This window comes from Odontesthes bonariensis, chromosome 20, assembly GCF_027942865.1.
Source record: "Odontesthes bonariensis isolate fOdoBon6 chromosome 20, fOdoBon6.hap1, whole genome shotgun sequence".
NCBI lineage: Eukaryota > Metazoa > Chordata > Actinopteri > Atheriniformes > Atherinopsidae > Odontesthes > Odontesthes bonariensis.
In genome coordinates this window covers 18,968,695-18,995,791 of record NC_134525.1, presented here as the reverse complement: position 1 = coordinate 18,995,791, position 27,097 = coordinate 18,968,695, and the positions used below count along the sequence as shown (strand labels likewise).

At 40.0% G+C, this 27,097-nt stretch overlaps 1 protein-coding gene across 4 annotated transcripts; it reads left to right on the top strand.

Moving 5' to 3' along the window:
• Positions 1-1,996: 1,996 nt before the first annotated feature.
• Positions 1,997-26,537, top strand: drd3 (dopamine receptor D3). 4 transcript variants are annotated; one of them, XM_075452708.1, is made up of 8 exons: positions 1,997-2,110; positions 3,840-4,172; positions 11,914-12,026; positions 17,685-17,821; positions 19,983-20,176; positions 22,299-22,364; positions 23,937-24,309; positions 25,536-26,537. In XM_075452708.1, exons 2-8 carry the CDS (start codon positions 3,882-3,884, stop codon positions 25,730-25,732), a joined length of 1,371 nt encoding a protein of 456 aa, XP_075308823.1. In that variant the 5' UTR covers positions 1,997-2,110; positions 3,840-3,881; the 3' UTR covers positions 25,733-26,537. The 4 variants fall into 4 exon arrangements, with proteins under 4 accessions (XP_075308823.1, XP_075308825.1, XP_075308824.1 ...); XM_075452710.1 differs by having other exon boundaries at positions 1,997-2,179; positions 19,983-20,146; XM_075452709.1 differs by having other exon boundaries at positions 1,997-2,179; positions 23,940-24,309.
• Positions 26,538-27,097: the final 560 nt, after the last annotated feature.

The window sequence follows — 27,097 nt, the reverse complement described above, 5'->3', positions numbered from 1 at the left end:
TGGGGATATTTTTGTTATCTTTCCCTATAGACGAGCATCAACAACTCTTTTTATGGGAAAACTCAGAAATCTCCTTTATTAATGGCACGGCAAACTCTACAGACACATGCTAGGGAAATCGGACTTTGATAGATCCCTGATCTTTAAACAAAGTCAGCCATCCAATCCCGCCTGACTCTAATTTCACAAATTTACACACCAACAATCATCAAACTTTGCAGATTATTCTTAAAGAAACAGCAAGTTATTTTATGTATATATTAAAGTTGTGTGTGTGTGTCGCTGTTGAATATCCAATCATTTTCATGCTGTTTGGGAATAAAGCGTTTCAGCCTGTGAACCAGTAGATGGCAGCAAAATTTCAGAAACTTTAAAATAAAAGTGACTTTTTTTTCTTTTCTACAACGGCTGTCTTTTATGATTATTGCAGCATTGCTTGCTCAGGCCTGACCTTCACAGTGATATTGATCAAGACAGATATATACATTTGGACAGTGAGAGCTCTGTGAACAGCTGTCAAAAGCCTGATCTGCAGTGCATTTTACTCTGAACCTTGCTGTCCTACCCCCTCCTCATTGTGTGTGTGGGTGGAGCGTTTATTATCTCTGTATGGAGGCAGGAGCACTGTTTTGATGGCCTGCCTCTAAAGTAATGAGCTTGGCTGAGGCTCTGACCCCCAAAACCTAACTTCAGTTCATGTTCAATTCTGTGCCATAAATCACCAACTCAGCGAGGCAATAGCCAATCAAAAATAAATCACTTCCACCAGCTGCCACTGGAGTAGGAGAGACTGAGATGGATTTCCTGAGGGTTTCATTATGTATAAAAACTGTGCAAAGGTAATCTTAAATTTAGTGGACTGCTTTAATAAGCAGAGGAATCCCTGTCCCATATCATCTGAAGTCTAACTTAAGCATTCAGACACCATTACTTTAGTCAAGATTCAAATTTCTCATATTTACAAGACATTTGCCAGCACACTACTAAAGACAAGAGAGATGGGTCAAATTTCCAAAGAGAACCAAGGACATTAAGACACTTTCGCATTAGTTACATCCCCAACTGGTGGGTGGTTTAAAGTGAAAAATGATCAGTTCACAGTTGTTTGTCAGCTACTGCGGTTACATAGAACAGGCCATCAACGTCCTGTGGCTCACTTCTTTTTAAAAGTAACTTCACTGAAACCTTGTAATAAAAGTTACAGCAATGTGATGCTTTTGGTGTCTCTTATTAAGGATATCTGAAAATGCAAATGTATTCATTTGCATCACAACTGACTGTTACACCTTCCTTTGCCACATTTAATACGGTTTGCTCACCATCTCCGATGTTTGGTGTGCACCGCAGGGCCTCCTGCAAGGCTGAGAGTCTTATCTTAAATAAAGCAGACAGCAAAACAAAGCACCTCGGCTGGGAAAGCGAGATATAAGACACAAGCTCCAGATATTCTTTATCCGCTCTGAGGTTTTATTTTTTCAAGCAGGTCTGGAGTGAAAAGGTTATAAAGGGACTTGCCGGATGCAAGAGACTCAAAGGTGTGCTAGTCTATACACCCCCCCACCCCCCACCACCACAGGCTGACCTAATTTGTGCTCTGTGGGTCTGACTGCTTCTCTCATCTGGTTGTTTAATGAGGGCGTCATTAGGCTATTTTTATTTTAATGCCACTTCCAGCAATGCACGACCCAGACTGGCTCAGGGTCATGAGGAATGCAGACATGGGACAACATTTTTGCTCAACTCATGCAGATGGGATAATTGCTGTCATTAAAGAATAATAAATGAGTGTCAATTACTGCGACGTTAAATCAAATGAGATCTTCTGCTCAAAGGGGGACACCTGACATCTTCTGCCAAAATCAAAGAGTAAAATTGCTCCATGCGTGTTAGCGGTCGTGTCAGCGCCAAGGAGATTTCGAGGAGATGGTGTAAGTGAGCGCATGCTTAGCGGTTCCTCTGCGAGCTTCCTTCATTCACATTCACCCGTGCGCAATGGCACCGCGCGCTCCTCCCGCTCCTGGACGCTGTGAGCGGATAACTTTTTACTCTGCAAGGATGATACACCTCCGGGATGGCATCTGATGAATTCTCGACTGAGAAACAGTAAAAGGTACGCAAGTCTTTACACTTTTAGTTTTTGAGAGGAAACACATCAAAGCACCGTTAAGCGCTAAATGAGGTGAGTTTTTTTGGTGTTTTTTTGATCCATGAATTTGCGGCTGTTCAGTTTTGCTGATGTTTTGTGTCTTTAGTGTTTCTTGCACCAAGTGCTGAGATGGAATCGTATAATTATTCCTCTGTGTAGCACTGAGTGTATTTAGCCTAAGCACTCAATCATGAGATCTAATTGAATTGTTCGATTTAGGGATGACTACTTGGCAGTTGTATTAATTTTCACATGACGAAACGTGAGAAAAATCTATCAGATGCTGTCAGCAAGGTCTTGATCCCCAAAAAATGTGGTTGTACTGTAAATTATCATGATAGGTTTTATTTGCAATGAAACACCCTCCCAATAGCAGACTTACGAGAATGGGACTGAGGGGGAAAAAAAAGATAAATGTGTGTGAGCATGCATGTGTGAACTGGAGGGTCTGGTGATGTCCTTTTCACATAGGCTGTAAGTGTTCAGATTGCTGCATAATGACATGGAGAGAACCTGACAACACCAGTGGGAGGTGGCATGGACAACAGAGTGAAGGGGACAAACAGTTTTTAAGTAGTACTTGTTTTACAAGTGGAAACAAACCTTTCACTAAAGCAGTTTGTAACCTTGTACTCCATAACCGGTGCCTTCACATTAGATAGGCACGGGTGTTTATGAGTGTGTTTGTGTATACACATGTGGTTTTCCGAAAATGTTTTATGATGATCAGTTCTTGTGCCTGGCACACCTAATTCTTTTTTATAAACTCCCTGCTACACCTCTATCATAGGAGACTTGAAGGTGAAAGCTATACGCACCTGTTTTTTTCCCCCTCTGCTTCTTCAGCTTCTCTTGTGGAAAACAATACTGATATTGTAGCTGTTCAGGAACTGAGTGGAATTATAGACGGCGGAAATCTTTAAAAAACTGGGTGTGTGCCAGGTTTGAATGTTATCTGATTTTCTCTGTCTTTCTCTTTTCTCCCTTATTCTGTCACTGGAAGAGGGGACAGTTGAATAAGATGGATCAGTTTGTTTACCATCTAGACGCAGGTGTGAGCATTACCACAGCTCTGACATCTGAACTCAGGCCAGATAGGAAGGCTTGGAGATAAATTAGAGGAAGGATGGAGTGTAAGGACCAGAGCCAATTGGACTGCTCAGGGTGGCAGCATGGACATCTTATCCCTCCAGGATGAGCGAACCTTACTGACCAGCTCAAAACAAGGCTGCCAGCCCCTCATTCAAGTTACCCCCTTTGCTTTGTAGTTTCTGTTTTTAATATGTGTTTTTTCCACCGTGTAGAGGAATGAAAGGAGAACAACTGAAATGCTGACTGGCGCAACCATAAATGTGTTGCACAATGGAAGCATACAGTTCTGATAGGCTATTGATTCACAAATATGTGCCTCCGTTTCTCATTCAACAGAAAAACAACAAAAATGGGATGAAATTACACCATTACATTTTATTTGTCAGTTCAACTGACTTCCGTTGCTAAGTCTCCCAGTAGGCCTTTATCATGAAATGATGCTGCTGTCATCTTATCATCGGGCTTATGCTGCCCGTATCTGATGAGTGAGATGTGAAAAATATACTCTCTGTGTTTTCATGACAATCTAAAGAAGAACTTTTTTTTTTTTTTTTTGGTGACAAATTAGCAAACATCAAACAACGCTTCTTTCTTTGGGTAGGTTTCCCAAACATCTCATCTCCAATGTCACCGGAACGTCTCCATGGCCATGTTTAGCAGCTCAGAGCGGCTCTGGAATGAGTCAGACCGCATCGGATGGGATGAAAGGAATGAGAGCTCAGACGCTTTAGGGAAGGATGAAGGGGAGCGCAACTACTATGCCATGATATACTCCCTGCTCATCTTTGCCATTGTGTTTGGAAATGTGTTGGTGTGTCTGGCTGTGCTGCGAGAGCGTTCACTCCAGACCACCACCAACTACCTGGTGGTCAGCCTGGCTGTGGCTGACCTGCTGGTGGCCTCACTGGTCATGCCCTGGGCCGTGTACCTGGAGGTGAGTATCTGGTTTGACAGTAGACAGATCTACAGCCGTTAGTCCAACCCTAATTTTATCTCACATACTTTCATGCTCCACATTTTCATTGAAACAAAGTGTATAGTTTGATATGATTACATGCAACATTATATATGACCGTCCTCTCAAATACAGCCCTTTGAGGCATTTGGTTTATACAGGCCAAAATGGCCTATAATGGTTTGTAAAATATATAACTTTTGCTAACCTTTGGCTGTGAGAGCAACTGCAACTGAATTGTAAAAACAGGCTCCATGGATATAACATCTGCACTGTAAAAAAAAATAAATAAAAAAAAACATGATAATTTAAAAACCTAATTTTGTAGTTTTGATTTTGATCCTTACCCGAAAAATGGTACAGCCTAACCCCAAACAGGACATGAAAAAATATTTCATCATTATGAGGATTTTGTGGCTCGTTAAATGTGAAAAAGATGTCTGCTACAATGTGGAAGAGCACACATTATATTCCCCTCCTGACAGTAGTCAAATACATATTTGACAAAATTAGAATAAAGAAATAATATTTGAGTTACTAAACAATGCTTAATTTACAATTACAAGGCAGTGAACCAAGAAAAATGTTATTTTATATAAACAATCCTAACAAAATACCAAAAATGTATATGTCATGAATTGTTTATGCATAGTATTTATACTTTTAAGCTATAAGCTAGCTTGAAACTATCAATTCATCAAGCTAATGATCTAAACTGTAAATAAATAGCTTTTATTTGTAAACTGCTTCAACTGTTGACTCATCACTAACTATATTATTTTTCACCATTCATCAAATTTGAGGTATTTAATGTTTCCCTTTTTCATGATGGTTAAGAATTTGAATATTTTATTTTTTATTCTTCATTTTAGGTATTTCAGCAGTTTAGCATGAACTAAAATATTGTTTCAACAATACATTCATTTTCAGCTAAATTAGTGCAATCCATTCATTGAATGTAATATTTAAAGTTATCATCTTAATGGTTTATCCATTATGTCTTGTTAAATGTCTAATGTTCGTCCATTAGTCTCTTCTACCCAAGTCGACCACTGATCCTTTAACTCAAGCGTATTTAATCAAGTAGTTAATTAACTTTGTAGTATTTGCATATTTACTTTTAGATAACTGATTAGATACCTTTATTTAAAAGTTAATTGTGTCAATTATTAACTGCTACTTCATACATTTTTAAATGTGTTGATACCCCACAGTAGCTCTTTAAACCGGCAATTCCCACTGACAGCCTGACCGTGGCAGAAATATTCCCACCCCCTGGGGTGCATCTTCTCCCTTATTGGAAGTAGTTGATCATGCGTTGATCTCTGAGAGAATGTGAGTTAAGAAAGCAGAGACAAAGTGGACCACAGAGGATGTGAAAGAGAGAAGAGTGCTTGGCAGTGAGTGAGCAGAAGCGAGAAAGTTCTCTGAAGGAATGCATAAGCAGCCAACGTCAGAGGGAAAGATGAGGTTTATTCGGAGCTCATTAGACTGTTACATCTTTGCAGGTGATTAGAAGACAGTAATGATGATAAAAAGTATTTTAGGCAGTGCTTCACTATTTATGTAGATAATAGGTAATTGCTGACAGGCATATTGAATTTTTTAGAATGACCTCATCTCTTTGGGTAATTGGCTGACCGTCAAATGACAACAAAGCAAGTTCAAACCTATGAATTCAATTTTTTTCCAACATTTAAAGCAAATGGGTATATGTGGTGATGATTCTTCGCTTGCATTTTACAGACTAGTTTAACATAGCTTGCCTAGCCAATTGTTAGTTTCCTAAGCCTCTTTCATTGTGTAATTCACAGTTTAGCAACCCCCTTACACGTAAAGACACACATGGCCCTCAGGCATCCACATTTCATCAAAGTAATACACTGCACACTGGAAATGATCTGCAAGAGGGTCCTGTTTTTTAGAAGCACAGGCACGAGAGTGTGTAGGAAAGCATCATTGTACAACTTAAAAAGACACAAATTGAGCAAAAGCTGACAAAATTAAAGAAGATTAATTCCTATGAAAGGTAAATTAAGGTAGGCAAGAACCTTGACGGGAGGTCATGAGTCATGAGTTTAACTTCCTTGCGAGCACTCATGCCGTCCAGAGCATGTGCGTCATTATATTGATTCAGTCTGTGTGTCTACATTTCAGATTCAAAGGAAGGCTTTTAACCCCATAAAACAGAAGAATTAAAAGATACAAATGTCTTGAATTGATTCACTTAACATAAAAAAAAAGAAGGAGGGAGGGGGGGCGGACCCATTTGCACAACATCAGAGGAAAAGACCTTAGAAGACTTCCCAAGCAAACACCTTGTAAACGCTAATCAAAGATTGGGTGGGTTAGCTTGTGACCAGAAGGTTGCTGGTTTGCCTCTGGAGTTATGCGTCTGCAAGAAAAGCAATGTTTTCTCTCTGCCCTCACAAGGTACAAATCATGTGCCCTTGCGCAAGTCACCTCATCGCTGGATGGCAGACTTGATCTATGACTTATGCTTCAACAAAGTAGCTGTATTGGCAGCAGTGCTCACTTTCCACAGCTCACCCTAAATTATGCATCTCAGCCTCTGCAAATATATGACCTGTCCATGGAAACAGCTCCATTTGTAGTGTGGAAGATGGTCTGACTGTCAGTTCAGACAGGGGTTTTGATTCATTGACTTCAATTAAATCTGACAGAAAGCAACAACTACACATTCTGTTTTACCTATAGACATGCTGGAAAGTTTGCGAACCGTGTATATATTTCTGCGTAGATGTGATCTTAAATATTATCAAATGAAACAAATCCAATATGTTGACATGTGATAAAAATGGTAATGCATTTACTAAAGAGGACATGACAAATCTGTGAGTGGCAAAAACCTTTTGGATTAGAAGTTAATGTGGAGGTCAAATTTGAGTTTTCAGTCTGTGGAATGACAATCAGACACAAGTTTAAGGTGAAGGAAATTTATTGAAGTCAAACTTCTAAGCCTTTCTCCAAAAAATAAAAATAAAATAAAAATAAATAAAATAAAATAAAATAAAATAAAGACTTCCTGATTCACATAATACTTGTGAGTCAACCAGCAGAAGAACACTGACAATGGTATGGCAGCAAAGAGTAAGCCACCGCTGTCCTTAAAGAACACATGGACGAACGGGACCAAAAGAGAACTTTTTGGTGTAAATCTTTAGTTTATGTCATTTAATTTAATTTTATTTATTTATTTGAATAGGGACAATGCACATTAATGAACATCAGTATAAAAACAAATGTAAATATGCCGGATTATAGCTACAAAGCTAGTTTTCATCCGTAGTCCCTAGGCAGGCAAATACACACGAAAGAAAATACATTAAAAAAAAATAATAATGAAATAAAATAAAATAAAATACAAAATATATAATATACAATAGAAGCATCACAGGGAATGTTTAGCGTCTAATGGTCACATGACTGGTTTGCTTTCAGCCATAGTTTGAGCTGAGCTCTAAATCTGATCAGTGTGGGGCTCTCCCGTATGTGCAGAGGAAGACTGTTCCAGATGTTTGTGGCCCTCACAGAGAGAGTGTTCTGTCCAAAAGTTGTTTTCCTGTGGGGGACCTCACAGTCTCCTCTGGAGGAGGCCCTTGTTCTCAGGCCACTTGAATTTCTAGGTCTGAACAAGGTAAACACTGGAGGTGGGGCTAGTCCATGTAGCGCTTTATAAATGAAGCATGCATACTTAAAATTAATCAAATTTTCAAAATTTAAAAGATTGTACTTCTTTAAAACATTACATACATGAAAAGAATTGGGTTTTTGGTCAAAAACTATTTTGAGATTTTTTGTACAGTGATTCAATTAATTTCAGATTGCTAGCTGTGGTGAGAGACCAACTTGTGATGCAGTATTCAATGTGAGATAAAATCATTGAATGGAGAAACATTCTGGCAGCACCAAGTGTTAAAAATCATCAGTGATACATGTCAGCAACAATAGCATGGCTTGGGCCTGTCCTATTTTTTCTGCATCTGGTCCAGGATGGCTTTGCATCATTGATGGAGCAGTGCAGGCTGAATTATACAGAGAGAAAGAAGTATCCGTTGCTGAAGAAATGTTAAAGAAGGATAAAATATCTGTTTTGGACGGGCCACTAAATCTTCACCTTCATGGAATAGAAATGTTGTTTCATGACCAAAGCAAGCCATTTAAAGACCCACAGACCCACCAACATCCCAGATCGGTAGATGTTCGGAGGACCAAACTAAAATACCTCCAAACCAATGTGCAGAACATTTACCGAGACATTTCATTGCAGTTATTGTGGCAAATAGAAGTCAAATAGAACACTTAAATCAAAGCTTTACTTATACTTATTCCGCTCACAAATTTGCCATGTTGGATCATTCCCATCAATAAATAATATATATTTTCCCTTTTTTTGGGGGGGGGTTTCTAAATCTTCTTTTAGGACTTGTACGGACTTCTAAACTCATTAGATGAATACAAAAAAGGCTGATCAGCCTGAAGTGGTTACTTTCTCCTAAGAGAACAATTTTACAGCTGTTTCCAAAGACAACCTTCTTATTACTTTATTTTTCCTCACTGAAAAATAACTTTAAATGTCATTTCCAGCCCAAACGACTTTATCAAACCGTTTTTCTCACCCTGATAATCCAGGTCTAATCCCTGCCTGCTAGCCCTATCTTCACCTGCGCTGTCTTTTTTTTCTTTTACTTGCAGTATACCTCCCTGCTGAGAGTGTACATCACATATGTTCAAACACAGTCAATATGAGGTGTGTGCAGAGTCCCACGGTGCACGCATATTAGACATGTACAAATATGTGTGTATCAGTCTGTAAGAGTGTGCAGGGGTGACTGACAACAAACAAGGTATATACTTGATATTTTAAACTCAATTCTATATTTGTAATTGAGAGGAAAGAGGTATTGTTTTAATTTAGCATCAGGCTTAAAAAGGAATACCATAAAAATAATCCAACTCAATGCAGTGGTGGGTTGGATAATAGTTCTAGTCCTCTGCTGAGACCCAGTTACATGCATAATGTTAAATGCATTACATTTTTACAGTTCTAATTATCACAGTATAATTTTCACAGTTAGCATTAAAAAAACAAAAAAAAAACTATGGGGCAGACAGAAGCAAAGGTAAAGAGATATCTCGTTTCATCATCAGTAATTGACGGAGACTGAGGCAGGAAATGAAGGCAGGAGAAAAACAGAAATAGCAAGGATCACGAGGAACTCACGCCGAAGAGCCAGGAAAAGTGCAAACAAAAGAAAACCAAGGATTAAAAATCAGAATGCCAACAGAGCAGCAAAAATAGGAGGTGGCTGGACCATGACAAACAGCATGAACTGTAAGATCTTGCGCTGAGCTGTTTGCAGAGCAGGCACTTTGTTGGAGCTTGATTGTGGATAGGCTGCAGCTGGGCACCTCGCTCCACACGGGCTGCAATTAAGCCCCGACACAAAGGAAAGGCTGCAAGGAGAGCTCCAGTACAGGAAGAGGAAAATCTTTCTGAAAATCAGAAACAGCACTGTACAGAGGTCTTTGCCATTGCTTATTTCTTTATGATTTGCTTCCACAGAGCCTGCCACACTTTCTAATCTTTTTGAAGTGGTCATGAGCAATTGTTCTCCAGGATTTCTGAGCGCCATTGGCTGCTGTCTCTCTCATTTTAGTCCAGTCCTTGAACTTGGCCATTTTCAGAAGAATATCTTTATTTACTTATCTATTTAGTTAGTTATTTAATGTGTTACACATAACAAACTACTTAGCAAAGAACCAGTTTACGATATAGTATCATTGGCACTTTGTTAATGTGCAATCTGTAGAAAACACATATAATTTGTTCTAATTTCTTTAGCTGAATCCACAAAAAATGCCAAATATAACATAGTTTGACTGACGGGAAAATAACGTTTGTGTAACAGCAAGGCTATTTCCAAGGAGTTATAGTATAAGGCAATAAACTTGACATATCTTAGCCTGGTGTGCAGTAGGTGCTTAAGTGAAGGACTAAAGAAGAAGCTCTAAAGAAACATGGAGGAAAAAATTCCAACAAAAAAAGAAAACCTGTGAGATGAATCATGCCCTTCACTTCAGTCCCATTTACTGTTCAATTGAGCCTCATTGATAAATGTGTCGAAAGAAGGGTGGCTTTCAAGAAGAAGCAATTCCCAAGAAGGAGAAACAGGGAAAAAAAGAACTGGGCTGAAAATCAGGGCAGGCAGGTCACCCTAACAGTTTTTGGGTGGAATCTTTGAGACTGCACTTATCTGTTGTTTTCAGAAACATAAAATGATGAATTCTAACTCTTACCACCAGCCTGTGTGGAACTGTATAGAGGAGTTACAGAACAACCTTAGTACCCAGTAATCCATTTCTAAAAAACAGGATTCAACATTTTCGACATTCATCTTGTTTATATCATCTTTCCCTTCAAAGTCCAGTTTATATTTTTGTTTTGTGTCGTTAAGATTCAGTTACAGTTCTCTCCCATCTACAGGTAAATGTATAGAAGAAGAAAGATCAGTATTTGAATTAATTTTCATGTTCAACATTTAACCCAATGAGTGGGAAATACATTTTTAAAAACATCTATGGGCACTTCCATGGGATTTTTTATTTTTTATTGTTGATTGATTAAACATAGATTCAACCTCCACATATTGTCCATAAATGACCAGTATTGGCAATAAGAAAAATGAGAATTCACTTGAGGTTTGAGCTGGGGACTGCACTCTTACTGAAGCCCCAAATAACTTTTTGCAGCCATATTGTTACCATGCAGCACACTATAAGCCTTTGGAATAGATGTTTTCCAAAAAGCAAACAAGCAGTCTTGTATGTCCAAACAACATATGCTCCAGTTTTTAACAAAAAAAATATGTTAGTTGGCGTTTTCTAAGCGAGTTGTGAAAATGCAATTTCTTTGCTATGAATGAACGACTCTAAGTTTGTACAACCACCCTGCTCTATGTGAGGGAGATGTCGCAGTCTATTCACACTTTTTATAAGAGTGTGTGTCTGTGTGTATTCCCATGCCTGCTTGCCACCTCTCTATGTCAGGAGGCATGTGTTTTCATTGAGGATTTGAGAGATGCAGAAGTGAGGCACAGGAACTTGGATCCCATTTATCTGTCAGACAGTTATTACCAAGCATTATAGAGTCTAAGTGAAAGTCTAACATTGAGAGCTCAGCTCTGCAGGGGGGGGGGGGGGGGGGGGGGGGTATTGTTGGGTCAGCCAGTGATTTGTGCCCTTACAGAGTTGGAAATACCTCCATTCAAGGCAGTTAGGCACCGTGTTAAACAGTTTTCTTCTCTCAACTTTCTCGTTATACTAACAACATAGCTTGTCCACCATTGCACCAACATTACAGAACATATGCACTTGAAATCTGCAGAGGACAAAGCCTATGTAAAGGAAGGTGTTGTATATGAGAATAAAAACATACAGAAATGATCCAGATCTTTACCTTTATAGACATGAATCCCTTAGTCCAATATGTATGAGTAAAAATGGAACTAATGTTGGAAGCCCAGGCCTGTTTTTCTGTGTGTAATGTGAGCAAAACCGTCTCTTATGTGCCCAATTATCCTTCTTCTTTTCTTCTCTGTCACCTGTTCAAGTGTGTGTGTTCAGTGCGTCACACTTCACTGTGACGGAGGGGAAGAGGAACATGTGCTTTTTTAATCCGCCTGTCTGTCCTGTGCAGGTGGTCGGCGGCGCCTGGCTTTTCAGCAGGCTCTACTGTAACATCTTTGTCACGCTGGATGTGATGATGTGCACCGCCAGTATTCTCAACCTGTGTGCTATCAGCATTGACAGGTGAGTGTGCAGAGTGCACTCTCTTCCCACATTTGTTGTGTGTGACTGCAGATGTTTCTGCGACATCTCCAGCGTAAATGCCATCTATTTGGCATTTTCATCTTTCTGGGGTTGTTTCTTTCTTTCGTTCACCTCACCTCATAGATATTTCAAAGCTGACTGCTGCAAGAAAACATCAATTTCCCATGTTGCTCATTTGCTCTTGATGTGCATCCATTTATGTGCCACGAATCAGAAAGTGATAAACATGAGCAGGTATCATACACACTGCTTCTTGGAGTCACCTTCCGTTTCTGTGGGTTTGTTTGCAGTAATAGGGGAATTCTGTTGTTTTGGACTTTAAACCTTTGCTGTAGATATACATGGCGTATTTACATTATTTATTTGCTTAGGATTTTCTTGTGTCACGGTTAATATTTGATAATTCTCCAGGGTCTTTGAACTTACAAGCCGCAGGCATCAAGAGTTCAACTACATCCAGTTGAATAAATAAATGTACACATAAGAACTAAAGGTGATGAGGGACCTATTTATACAGCTCATATGGGGGAGCAAGTTAGACTGAGTGCAGAGGGAGATGAGTGCTTTCAGAAGATTGCATGACACCTAATGTTCCATTAGTTGCAGGTTCACTGTGTGTTTCTTAGCTTGCAATGATATGCTCCTGCATTATTATCCAATAATAATAATAAGTTATTCTCCTTGTCAGTACAGATTGTCAAAATGTAGCTTTTAAGTCCCAATAAGAATAAAGTTAAAGTTATATTTCTTGAGCAACATCAGCCATTGATGCTATTGCTGAGGTGAAACACTGGCACTGGAATTTCACGTCTGGATACCGACGTTTTCACAGAGTAAGGATTTCTGCCTAGAATCTACAGAGCACGACCTACAGCCTCGGAAAGGGAATGTCAGAGAGCCTGTGGATATCCACGTAGGGGCTTGGAGTAACCAATTCTGAAACTCGCAGGGTGGGGCTTTACAGCAAAAACAAACGTAAGGAACTGAAGAAATGAGAAGCCAGTACGAGCTGTCTGGAGAAGATAGCAGAATGCTCAGACCAGCCAGTGTATTAAATTCCTACTTATTTCAACCATGTTAAAAAAAATTAGAAATGCACCACGCGCTGGCAGTGAACAAACTGCTGTTTGTGTTTGTGCTGTTTTGTGGCCTAGCTGCTAGGCGTATATGTGATATTGTTGAAAGTGACAGAAAACTAAGAACATTACCATTCTGATACATTGCCTGTGTTTTTTGTGAAATGCCCTCGGGTTTAAATGTACAGCTGAATTACCCTGATGTCAGAGCTAGATTTTGTGAGTTTCAATGGGCCTCATGCAAGAACATTTTCGTATTTTTATTCTAAATTTCTCTTACTTTTTTCGTACGAAGGTCTCGTACGAACACGCCGCGTCAGATTCAACAAACGCTCTTAACTTCGGAAAAAGTGTGTAAACGACCTGCGTAAATGATGAATGCCACTCGTGCGTATTTAAGTGCACGTGCACGAGGATAGTAAATTTGCATACTCCATGCCCAAAATTATACCATATTAGGAGCTGTGCTTCCTCTCTCCTGTGCCAGGAAGTGTTGAATCATGAAAACAGCATGAAAAAGGCGCAAAAAGAACCACTTTACGGGCTCTGAGATTGAAGTTCTGCTAACAGAGATCCAAAAAGGAAAATCTGTCATTTTTAGCAGTGTCAGCAGTGGAATTATGGGACCTGCTAAAGCGAAGAAATGGGAAGCAATTACGAGTGCTGTTAATTCCGTGTCACCTGCAGTTTGTTATGTCACCCAAATAAAAAAGAAATGGTTTGATATGAAAATGGCTTAAAAAAAACACAAAAAACGTCTCGCCATGAGCTCGATGACAGCAACTAAAGCCGTGCAATCAGTTTTTGCCTTATCATGATGGCACTTTGATGGGGTGGTCCATGAGGGGGGTCTTCTAGCACCACACCTTCTGGTCTGCCTGGGGCAGGGCCGTGGGAAGTAGTTTTTAACAGGGGGTGCGGTTTAAATAAAAAAAATAAATTAAAAAAAAGGGGGGGGGTTCTGAAACTTGTAGAATATTATGTAAATACAATAAATAGCTGTATATATCTCCTTCAATTAAATATTTTAATGAGCAAAAAACGGAGCCTTTCCTGCAATCTGACCGTGGAACTCTATCCGTGCTCGTGTGTAAAGGGCTCATATTTTGCAACATTGTTGCGAGCTTTAATTATATTAGAACGTTGTTTAAGTTCCTGTTATTACATTAGCCGCTTTCGGACTGTAGGAACCTTTGGCAGTTCTAATAACCTTTTAATCCGCGGGGCCGTTTTCTCCCGTGTTCGGACATACAGGAACTCGGGGCTTTCTCCCTTAGTTCCTATAACTATTTAGCTCCTTCTCCGAGGTCGGGTCTTTTCATAGTTCTTATAGAACGAATCTGACGGAGGTGTGTGGTGGTCGGTAGCTACGCCCCATGTCATGCTATCACGGCTGAAATGTTTCCTCATAGACACAGACACAACCGGCAGGTGTTTAATAAGTTAAACTTACACTGGTCTCATTTGTCTGCAGCGCTCTGCTCTCCTTTCTTCCTTCATGAAATTTATTATTAACTTTATTTTTGTTTAACCTTTTTTTTTACTCTTTTATTATGTTTATCGATGCATTTGTAATGGATGCAAACTAGCAGAGAACAGTCGAGTCTAAACATAGGCTACATAAGTAAACCGCGCTGTCTCGCATTACGGAGTAGCTACAGATGTCAATAGCAACTTTGTAACGGTAGACCGGAGCAGTGGCTCAGTTGGTAAGAGACGTGCTTCCGTTGCTTGAGTCGGAACATTTGTGTTTTGAGACGCGTGTTCGAATCCCGATCGGAGGAGACTGTACAATAGGTTTTCATGAAATATATTTTTGTTAGCTCCCCACCATCTCGCAATGCACATTCAGCACCCCCTGCACCCCTAGTTCCCACGGCTATGGCCTGGGCTGGTTCAGGTGGAGACCCTCGTTCATGGCAATATTGTGCAAATCTGGCATGCCTTCTCTGGGCTATAGAGTAGTCCCCCCCCCCCAGTTTATCACCCATGGTAATTTGATGTACCATGGGTGATAAACTGATGAGAGCTTTGATGATCAAGGGGAACGCAAGACTCACAGAGGACTGGGATACCCCCGATCTGTCTCCAATCTCCCTCTGAAAGGTTCCGTGGCCAAAAATCCAAGGGTGGTGAAGACCTGGACGTGTGGTGGAATTGGGTTTGATGGCGTGTTTCTCTCTGGAATTGTGGCTCTAGCAAGCTGCATATTTGCAGCAGCACAGTCCTTGGCAATCTTAATCGCGATGTCAGCCCTTCGTCTGTCTCTACACGGTCTTTTCCAAGAGCCTGACGCGCTAAGGCATCCAAAAGTAGCAAGTCAGCCGCTGGTTACACTTCCCATTGACCTTGTTATATACAGATTCAAATTAACCTTCAATTAGTGCACAATTACAAGTCAAACAGAATAATGTCAGCATCATAATGGGATATAATGTATATATTTATTTATGATTGCTTCAAAGTAATTAAATATACAATCCATTAGTCAAGCAAACTTGATTGGAATAACAGCTGACTATTTTACGAAACTCCTACGACAGGTGGAGATCACTCGTAAATTCTGTTCGTACCTGAAAGAAAGCGTAAAATACGAAAAGATTGGTGAATGCGCAAATTCTCTTAAATCACTCGTACGGACGATTTAAGAACAAATCTGTGCGTACGAACGGTTCTTGCATGAGGCCCAATGTTTTCAACAGAATCCTTCTTGCCAGGTTCAAAGCTACTTGTGATCAGTGCATAGTAGTCTGGAATAATTAGCATTCTCTATTGGCAGCTATAGTTTGGGTTTAGGTGATTTGGCAGTCCACAATTGCAGGTCCAAAAGACAGTGGCAAATATGCTGCTGTATAATCAGGCTTAATATGTCTTCACTGACAAAAAGAGCAAGGAGTGTCACTGAAGGTTTCAGGTTGAGATTTAAGACAACTGCAAAGTTGTCTTAAATCTTTTCCTGGCTAACTTCAAGGATCCAATTGGTTCTACATTTGCTCAGCATTGTTTTTTATCTGTCTGCCCTTTTCCAAGCAGTTTTTTCAGATGAGTTCACAAGGAATTTTGTGCACCAACCACCTGGCATTTAAGATTTAAAAAAAAACATGCAGCAAAGGTTATGAACTTAGATTCAATATGGCACTTGCTATACACAAGGCTGAATGTGTGGGAGGCCCAAAGGCGAATCCATGCTTCAAAATAGCCAGTTCTTTGAAGCTTGTGCTTCAAAACAGCTTCATCTGTCAATGATCATGCGGTTATAAAGGTCTCTAACTTCTTCTTCTTCTTCGAGGAGTCCATCTGAGAGTCGCGCTTGCAAATTTGACAAACTTTGCTTTAATCGCCTGCTGTTTTTTCTTCACTGATGTCTCCAAAACTACATAACAGCCACAACTTTATAATCTAATTTTAGCACCACATGGCAACAATGATTAAACAACAGATAATTCATTAACACTTTTAGCATCTTTTGTCTCCTTTACAGCATATCATTGGAAGCCTGCTGTCTCAGTACTATAGCTAATTTGCACCTGTGCAGTGAAGTCATTTGGAGCCCTGCAGTTCTCTAGGATTAATTTCTACACAAGTCAACAATGCACTTAAAGCCTCACATGTTTGTGAGGTTCTAAATAATTAAAGCGCCAGCTGCATTTTCAGTCACTGACAACAAACCTGTATTACCTTTTTGAAGTCACTGTTTATTTTCATATTCATAGCAATTATCCGCTCTGGGTTTCTCCAGGCACAGCATAAAGAAAGTAAGTTGTGATAGCAAATAAGTTGAATTGTCTTTGTGAACGCACATACACTGCAGTGCAACTCCTATTTAGAGCATATCCAGAGCCAATGAGCCTTGTTTTCTGTCTAAACTGAAAGTGTAACATCAATAAACCATGTACATTATCTCTAACTACATTTCATCTCTGCTTTTATTTTACCAGAAAGCACAAGGGAGGTGTGTGTGTGTGTGTGTGTGTGTGTGGGGGGGGTAATACCAGAGTAAAAGAAAGACAGAAAGTATTTTTAGCAAACATTGTTGCCTGTTTGGTTTGGGGTTTCAGTCTGCGTGTTGCCCAGAGCAGGAACAGAGTAATTGTTCTGATGATTATAAACAATCATGGCAGTTAACTGGCTCTAAACAGCATTACATCGCTTCCAGTTTGGGTTGAGGTCCACCATAATTGCTGCTTCTTCAGAGTTACTGCTGAACCCAGTTTTGTCAGGCTCATTATACACTCTTGGCAAATAATGTGCTGATTAACTCTTAAATCAAAGCCCTTCTAGGTTTATTGCTGAATGCCTAAATTGTTTCTAAATAGTGTGCCTCTCCATTGTTGGCCTTTATATCAACCACTCTCGCAGCGGTGTATTTCTTGGCATCCCCAAAGCCCAATCATGTTCAGAGAAGCTTTTTTCCCCTGTATCCAATTACTCTTCTTTATAGTCCTGTATCAGCAATTTTCTCTTCATTCAAATGTCATCATCGTTATCCTTTTGTAAACTCACATTTTCAAAGCAGGCCAGACTCCAATTAATGTGTGCATATGTGTGTGTGTGTGAGCAGGTATACAGCAGTAGTGATGCCAGTCTTGTACAACACTACCCATCGCTCAAAGAAGAGAGTTTTTGCCATGATTGCCACGGTGTGGGTCCTGGCCTTCGCCGTCTCCTGTCCCCTTCTGTTTGGCTTCAACACCACAGGTCAGGTCAACAACAACATTTTGACTTTGTCCTCCTGTCAGCAAAAGTCAGCTTGCCATTTAGGGTGACAGGGGACATGAAACATAAACTTAAATGGGGTTTAACAATGCATTCAGTCAGCAAAATCGCCTTGTCCTCAGTGGTAATGTGTTGAGCTTTGTCAAGTGGTAGTGGTGTTAAAGAGGTTGTGTGTTGGGGGGGGCGGCAGGCAGGGTTTAATGCAGTATATTGTTTGAAAATGATTAAATGCTTAGAGGTAAACACAGGTAAACCGTTCACCCTGTAAATACAACCTAGAATCTGATATTGTGCTGCAAAATCTCACTTGATTTAAGAAGAAAGAAAGAAAAAAATCCTCTCCAAAGCCATTTTAATTAACAAGAACATCTTACCAAGAATACATTTCAGCACCATTACAATCAAATTTGAGCTATTTAAATCTATAAAGCTTTTGAACAAGAAATGTGAGATCCAATTCATTTGGGGCTTGCTGAAAATGTTTAACCATTCCAATACTCTCAAATTGTTCTTTGTTTCTAAGCCACAATATCAAAACCCTCTGCCTTAGACACCCAATTGGCCAGCAAACTGTTTTGCCATTTTATGTGATGACTCATATGAATTTCTAACTCTTCACAAGGAATGATCAGGCTTTTACAAGGTCATGTTTTACGACATGATATATTTCTAGGCTTAAGCAAGCAGTTTTGTTGCCCTACACCTACCAAAACCACAGAATAAGGGAACATAAAGTTTAAAAAAGAAATCTGTGCTCATGGCGGAAGGAGGCTAAAACAGCAGCCTCTCGGTTTTGTCAGGTTTTACCGACAAAAGTCCATTGAATCGTACCCCCACAACATCAGCCCTGTAACCCTTCTTGAAACAGCCCGGAGTAATTTCAAGAAAAGGTTAAACGGTATCTTGATAAACTTTAAGAATAAATTGATATTGTGGGCTTCGATGGTGAGACGAATGTGGAATGGGCTCACTGGGTCAACAGGATTTGTTTTAATGCTGTTATCAAGATCGCAGATTGATTATTCTGTTATCTCGAGATTACAAACCTATTTTTTGAGAAGCTAATTTATCTTTTCTTCTCCAGAGAATGAGCTTTGGTGTCACACAAAATCACAAGGTGATCGTTCAAATAAGTGGCTTCTGCATTAACACCATGCTGATATTAGTTATCGCTGTCATGACAGTTGGGGAAGATCTATAATGTTAAGTAAAGAAAGCTATTCTGTTTGTTGCACTGGGTTTAGTACACATCTGCTCGGACCTCGTCTTCTTGATGATGTTTGAAGCATGTGGTCAAACAAAACTTTCTGTGAAGTGTGAACAAAAAAAATCCAACACCTAACAGTGAAATGTCACTAAAGCCGATAGTAAAGATTAATGACTGCACACGCTCGGTTAAAAGCATTAGTTAAACACAGTGTAAAGCTACTTATCCCAATGCAAGCATTTGGCTTACAATCAACATCAAACAATGGATGCTGATTGCAGAAATTGCGCTTCTTCATTTGTGTGTAACCCTGCACAAGAAGGCGAGATTAATGGGTTCAGATCAGAATCTTTCGTCTTGCCTTGAAAAGGAGAAGTCTGACAGGTAAATTGGAGTCTAACTGACAAATGAAATGTCTTAATCATACGAATGTAGAAAGTGCTGGCATTTTGGAGACAGCCACACAAAGATTTCTAACTATCTGGCCTTATTTTTCCATCTTTTAGTGTGTTTTAAGGATCGTGGCTTTGATCGAAAGACAGGCAGACCGCCTCACTTTGTTCGTGCTGCTGAAATTGATAGTGCATTTTTTTTTTAATTAACATTAATTGACAGCTCTACAAGCTTATTTGAGAGATATTTGAACCTGAATTTTTTTCATTTACGTGAAAGAAAATGAAGATTTCTTATCCTGAATTAGTGCAATTTCTGTCAGATCAATCACACTTCCATCTCACAGTCACCCCTGTGAGTGCAGGTGTGCAGCACAGTGCAGTTTAGCGTGTATTCACAGGACAATCCGTCAAGGTAGTTTTCAAGACGGAGAGCATTCACCAGGATTGGAGGTCAGCTGTAAATGAAACCCTCTGTGTTCTTTAAATCAATCTTGTGATCTTGTGGATATTTGCTATAATGATATTCAACTTTTACCCGTAGACGACCCCATGGTGTGCTCCATCTCCAACCCTGACTTTGTGATCTACTCTTCTGTGGTGTCCTTCTACCTGCCATTTATTGTCACTCTGCTGGTCTACATCCGTATCTACATTTTCCTGAGAATGAGGCGGAAGAGGATCACCTTCGGACAGGCCAGCGGAAAGGTGCAGCCGGGCTATACGCAACCATCTGCGGTGGGGTTATCATCTGAATTCTGTTACCGTCTTTTTGCTTTTTTTTCTCTTTGTCCATTTTTTCACTTTTGCGAAACAATTGCGCAACGGTAAATTGGCAGACCTTTTTATAAAGTATTTATATTGATCTATTTGAGTAATAGTTTGTAAATAATTTGTATAGAACAGCTTGAGGCAGTTTATCCTCTTCTGTGTGGAAATCTGCTTTGTATTTTTCAGTTCTCTGACCCATCAAAGTATTGAGCTTTTCTTTTTGTCTCAAGGAGCTGCAAGTCCTCTAACAAATAAATAAATTAGTAACACTCATTCAGTGCCACATACTTTAACTTTTATAGTGGACCACTGATTAATTATTATATCACCTCAAAATTTTATTAATGACCAATCAAAATTTATAACTGCAGACTTATGTTTATCTCTAATTATCTGTTCTAATTCATAAGGTTTATCTTTCAGACTCAGTGGCGGTGTTTTTGATTAGTATTGACTTACAACTGCATACTAGTTTGGTGTTCATAAATGATTTATGTATCAGTGATTTGACAATGACTTCAGATTTGCTTGGAATTGATTATGAATTCTTTTTTTTTTAAGCTCCCCATAGGTTATAATCACCAAAGTCTTCTCCTCAAGCAACTTTAGATTTCTTCTGTTGCCGTATCTCTGTGATTCTCCCTCATGTGTTTACACTGACAATAACTTGCACATTAAAAATCCATCTTTATTCCATTAGACACACTCATGCCTCATAGCTGGTTCTTTAAAGTAGAAAATGCTAAGTGCAGACATGTTGATAGACACGACCGCAACTGTCAGAAAGCACGGGTAAAAGCTGTTTTTCTGATTTGTGGGAACTCTAAGAAATCATTTTTGGATAAAAGGGTTAAAAAGCAATGTCAGGAGAAACAATGGAACACAGAAGTCTCGGGGTCATAATAGGCAAATGCTGTGTCATTTTGTAAATTAGTAAATTATGCTAACCCCAATGCAGGCCACAGTAGATGGGTGTAAAATAACATCCCAGTTTGCTGTACATGAGCTTGCATCACTGAAAGTGCCCAAGCTCACTCCATCTTGTGTCAGAAGTGCCTTGAAGGCAGAAGATTAGCATGTCCTTCCTCACTACAACAATTGTTTGGGGATGGTTTGAGGATCAGTCCATTTCTCCAGATCTCAGTCTGATCCATGGATCTATGACATCTGGAGCTCTGTAATTTTGAAAGCATGAGAGGGACAAGTTATTTTGAATTGTTTAGCTGATCTATGTCTTTTTTTAATTTTTTTAACTAATCACAGTAGTGGGTGAATAGACCCATATTGAGAAAAAAAAATGTATTGTCATGCTGATAGATAGATAGATAGATAGATAGATAGATAGATAGATAGATAGACTCTAATGTTTTTTCGCAGTTACATCTTTCATACAAATTGGTTTCTCTTTATAACCATAGGCAAGGAGACAGTTCATGTGCTTTTCATCTGTATCAACCCTATTTTTTAAGATATAGTGTATAAAAAGATACTGTTAATTAATTCAATCCAGCACTGTGATCTGCTTTGGCACATCCAGAAGCTTTCTGACGAATGCGGCTGCATTTGTTGTACTCCAATTTTCCCCTTCAGTGCACATACATTTTCAGTCATTTCCTGCATTTTAACACGAGCTTACAAATAACTGGTTGTAGTTGTGATGTGAACCAAACTGGAGGGATTCTGGGTGAGTGATTTACAGTATAATGAAAGAGTGTTTTGAATTAACATAACAGGAGTTTGGCTCGGTGAAGTGAGCAAAAATTCGATATGAAGGAGTCTTTCTTTTTTTTCCCCCCATGTTTCAATCTTTGTGTTTGTTGTAAATTCTGATTGAGTTGCACAGTGGACTGAAAACAGAAGTGGCATGAAACCTAATTTTCCTGATTTGTTTTCTCCGTCAGGAACACTCAGTGATTATTTGAATTTCAATAAAAGTGTCCATTGAGATGAAATGAGATGAATCGATGCGTTTCGAATGAACAGCTCCGTAAATGTTCTACATGCAGACTTGTGGGGCTGTTTGGGGACAGGGAGATATATGAATATCTGGAAAACATTTTCCAACTTCAACTTCTCTCTGTTTCCTTAGGAGACCTGTCTGCAAGAGGAGACTCCCAAGGCAACGGAAGACTTATCACCTATAAGGATTAAAGTGGTGGGTGGTATTTCAAAGTAGAAATCAAGTACGGCTTTGAGCGTCTTGATTTTTATTTATTTATTTTGTGATTTGTGCTGTAAAGTATTTTTATTGAATACAGTGCGGTTTAATGCCTGACTAACTCTCGCACTGACTGTGCTGGTGTGTCGTGAAATAGCGGCATGCAAACCGGTTCTGTTTTTAGTTTTTCGTATGACCGTCTCCATGTGTACGTTCATGCAAATCTGAGTTTTTCGTTACGCTATGTGGTCCCAGCCCAGGGGTCTGGGAAGGAGCCGGAAATTGTGATTCTGAAGCATAGCTTGTTGCCTATCGTCACCCGGTCACTTGTCAGCTGAGCATAGTCTGTGGATGATACACTGCAATTCCTGCATAATAAGGCAGAAGAAATTACAATCTGTAATTTTCCTCTGAGGTATAATTTTGATCAGACGAGTAAGAAGATAAAGGGAAAACTTACGTTGGTGGCTGCACTGGAGATACACACTGCACAACACTTAAAACTTGTTAATGATACTTATTACTCATGAGGGAAAGACTGATTGAGGCTGCTGAGTTTGCTGGAGTTTTAGGAAGTGACTATCTACTGGCACAAGAGATAGATTAAAGTTGCCTAAATTAAAGACTGCATTCAGTTCTACACATAAAACTCACATTCTGATGTGTTCTGAATGCTCATGTGGAGCTGTGATTTAAAACCAAGGAGTCCAGGGGCTTTTAGACCATCTGAACAGAACAGTATAAATCGGCCATAGCATCCAATTTTCTGAGCCTTATTTACCACCTTGTTGACGTAGTCGTGTAGCTCTCAGCAAATATTCCCCACAAAAAGTTAGGGAGAATAGGCTAAAGGCCATCTTTCAATAAATATGATTCTCCTCCGTCAAACCACAGATGAGGTTTGAGGGGAATAAAGAATACAGAGCAGTGAAGTGTGATTATTCAAACATTAAAGCAGTAATAATTATGTGGATACGCTAATATGGTACTGCCAAAATCTCTACTACCAGAAGTAGCCAGTGCCTTAGCTTAGCAAAGCTGAGCATCGGCTGCTGGTGCCTGTTCGAAATCGCCTGTCTAACTTCCCCTTTTACCTTGCACTACCTTCTCGATTTATCTCAACAGCTCTACCCTACAAGTGCTTAGATTTGGTTGCTCCAATCTTGTACGTGGAACATACATGGTTTCTGACCTCGCCTTTTTTGGAGATTGGAGGGTCCTGCTCTGCTAATTCAATGCAGAAGTCCTCAGCCATAGCATTGATGGCTGATTTTTCTCATGATCTTGTAACATGCTTACACACACAAAAATAAATTCTATGTATATTTTAACTGTAAACTTTAAGACATGGGTTAGAAAACCAAAACATTGGAATGAAAGACCCTAAAGCCCTCCATGGAGCTGAGGGGAAGTGCATTTGAGTGATAATTCTGATAATGGTCTGATACTGATATCGATTGTGTTTATAAAGACAGATTAGAGTGACATTAGCACTAGACTAAAAGCATTCACATGAGTTGGCCCTTGCACTGGATACTTGTACTGACAGGTAATCACTTGTCCTTTCAGCAGAGTGTGGAAACAACAGGTCCATCCAAACCCAATCTGCTCTCAGGTTGCCTGTGGGGCAAACGCCCAAAGACAGGACCAGTGGAGAACTCAGTGCTGCCCCCAGTGGACACGCAGAACTACTGCAGCATCAGCCACGCCTCCTGCGGCCGCACAGAGCTGGATCTGGAGCAGGAGCGAAGGGAGCAGGACTCAGAGGAGGTCAACGAGATGGAACATCCTTCCGTCAGGATGAGCTGCGAGGTGAAGGATCTGTCAAACGGACGGACACACACATCACTTCGGCCAATGTCTCATTTGCACACCAATCAACGATTCAGGAGCATGCACGCCCGGGAGAAAAAGGCTACTCAGATGCTGGCCATTGTGCTCGGTGAGTGCAGAATGTCATAAATGGGATAAGCTGAGGGAAAGAAAATGTAAATGTCACAGAACATAATACAGGTAATTCAAAGAAGCAATATTAGGCCAAGTTTTTTTTATCCATTAATATTTAGTTGATTTACTTACACACTTAGATTTGGTTATTAACACCACTGCATTTGTTCAGCCTGGGCACATTCGCTGTACATGTTGCAGAGCTGCAATAAATCAAGCTGAAATGTCAAAAAACAAAAAATTGACTGGTCATGGTTTCAGTGTGTGTCAGGACACACAGGGAAGCTCCTAACACAGCTTCCCAATGCTCCAGTTACCATCCAGGTTACTTTAAGCCTGGTACAGTTAACTCTAGCTCATAGATTCCCCTGACAAAACTCTGAACACTAAGGGTTTTTGATTACATTACACTGGAGTCATTGGATAAAAGGGTTCAAAAGCAATGTCAGGAGAAACAATGGAAATCAAAAGTATCAGGGTATAATAGGCAAATGCTGTCCCATTTTGAGTGAGGCTGCTCTGTAAATGCGGGCAGTGCAACACAATGCTCAGATGAGCAGATGTCAAGGATGAAATGTAAACGTATGGCTACGTCCATGAGCAACGGACACCCCTGTCTGCAACTACACGATCCCAGTCCAAATAGCTTCTCACCTGTTTTTCAACCACCTCATCACATTTTCCTGTAATTTTCAGACCTCAGTTATGGGGCTTGAATTTATTCAACACTATTCCTTGCTGGGTACTGCTGGGTGAATTGAATAAATGAGGTGGACCTGAGGTGCACAACACAACAGCACTGGACGGAGGAAAACACAGCCACATTTTAGAAAACACAAGAGCAAAACAGAGGAGTCAGACAGTTAGCTAAACATGCTAAAGGATGCAGCAGAAAATGTGTCCTTATGTTTAGACATATGTAGGTACAACATGGTCATTGATGAAGAAGTGTTTCAACCATAGGCTAACTGCTCAGGGGAGCTATTAAACACTGACCACAAAATAACATGACCTCTCTTTTCTCTGCTTTTCCCCTCTCATCCCCATCTCCTTCACAATTTTCACCTCCCTGAAATTTACATTGTAAAATCAAATCCCATTGTTCCACTTTCATTTTTGTCCATGCATCTCCCTTCTGTGTCCACCACTTTGTCCTATTTGCACCCTATTTAATTCCCTATTGCCCTTTCTCCATTCCGCTTTGCTGTCTGCCTGCTTCAGGGGTGTTTCTCATCTGCTGGCTCCCTTTTTTTGTGACTCACATTCTGAACACCCACTGCAGGACATGCTACGTGCCTCCTGGACTTTACAGTGCTTTCACCTGGCTGGGGTATGTGAACAGTGCCCTTAACCCTGTCATCTACACCACCTTCAACATCGAGTTCAGACGGGCCTTCATCAAGATCCTCAGCTGCTGAAGAGGAAAACATGTCAAGAGATTAAAAATGGAAATGAGGCTGTGGAATAACTCAGCCATGGTGCATTTAGTAAATGGTGACCCCAAATGTACAAGCGGTTATGATGGAAGACAGCTAGCAGCGAGGTGAAGCTTGGAAAGGTTAATAAATGCAAGCAAAAGAGAGTTCTTACTCCAGGACAGACTCTTTTCTTTCGCAACAGGGCTGGGATTCCATTTGAAAAGTATTACTCCTCAAACAGGACGTTTCCATGCATACAGTTTTACTGAAAGCACAAAGTGTAAGCTTTCTTTTTAGATATATATTGTATAGTATATGTACTGTTAATTTCCAGTCCCTCATTCTGGAGTATCAGGTAAAAATAAGTTGGAAAACTCTTTAGAGCTCAAATGGAGTTTTAAGGCTGATAAATGGACTCATAGGTGACTTCATCTGAAGGCCCTCAGCCTCCACACTGTGTGGACTAATGTTACTCACCGCCCCATCCACCCCCTCCTTCATCAGCCTGACCTTCAGTTGTTCAGCAGCGCATCCAAAAATCAAAATTCACAAATGTGTATTTGAAATGCGCTGAAAGTAGGCTTATTTTGAAGATTGTAATTTATCGATGTGCAGGCATTGTGCTCAGTGTCGATTCATCAAAATTAAAAATGTGAGAGTTTGATGTGAAAACATTTTCAGTGTTTTTCAAAGGAGCTGTGACTATTGACAGTCCTCCCCATTACTCAGAGCTGCCCACCGGCTGTTCTTGGAGAAGGTAAACACTTTGTAATCTCAACAAATCAAGCAGGATTGTAAACTACGTGGTGCATTGTGTTGTAAATAAAAAAAATATATATATTAAACATTTTCCACGCTCATGTTTGCATATCTGAATTTTGCTCATTAAAGATGCCATAAGATATAGCCTCACTGTCGTGCTGGTTTTGCTGGGAATCCGACAGAAGAGTAAAGGGAGTAAGTGTTTGTGATACTGAGGTATTTAGATACAGTAAAAAGGGTGAGTCTGACAGGAAAAGCAGAGAGTGAGATAAAGTATGATGGGTGCGCTGAGAGGTACTGCATCAAGCCAAAAAAAATGAAAGATATGAGCTAAAAGAGCCAATATGACTGGAAGATCAAAAAGGAGATGGACTGTGGATAGATGAGGGATTGAAAAAAGGGGAGGTTTACATTTCAGGCCCCTTATTTCTCTGAGAGGCATAAACACCTGCTCCCCTGTCACCTTTTGCCATTTCGTCGACTCAGCCTCGTTCCGCTGAAAGTGCTTACGATGATGACACACTTGTGTGTATCTGTGTATGTGTGTGCATGCTTTTATTTATGGATTTGAGATGTGATGTGAGTGGAACAAGCAGGTTGGGA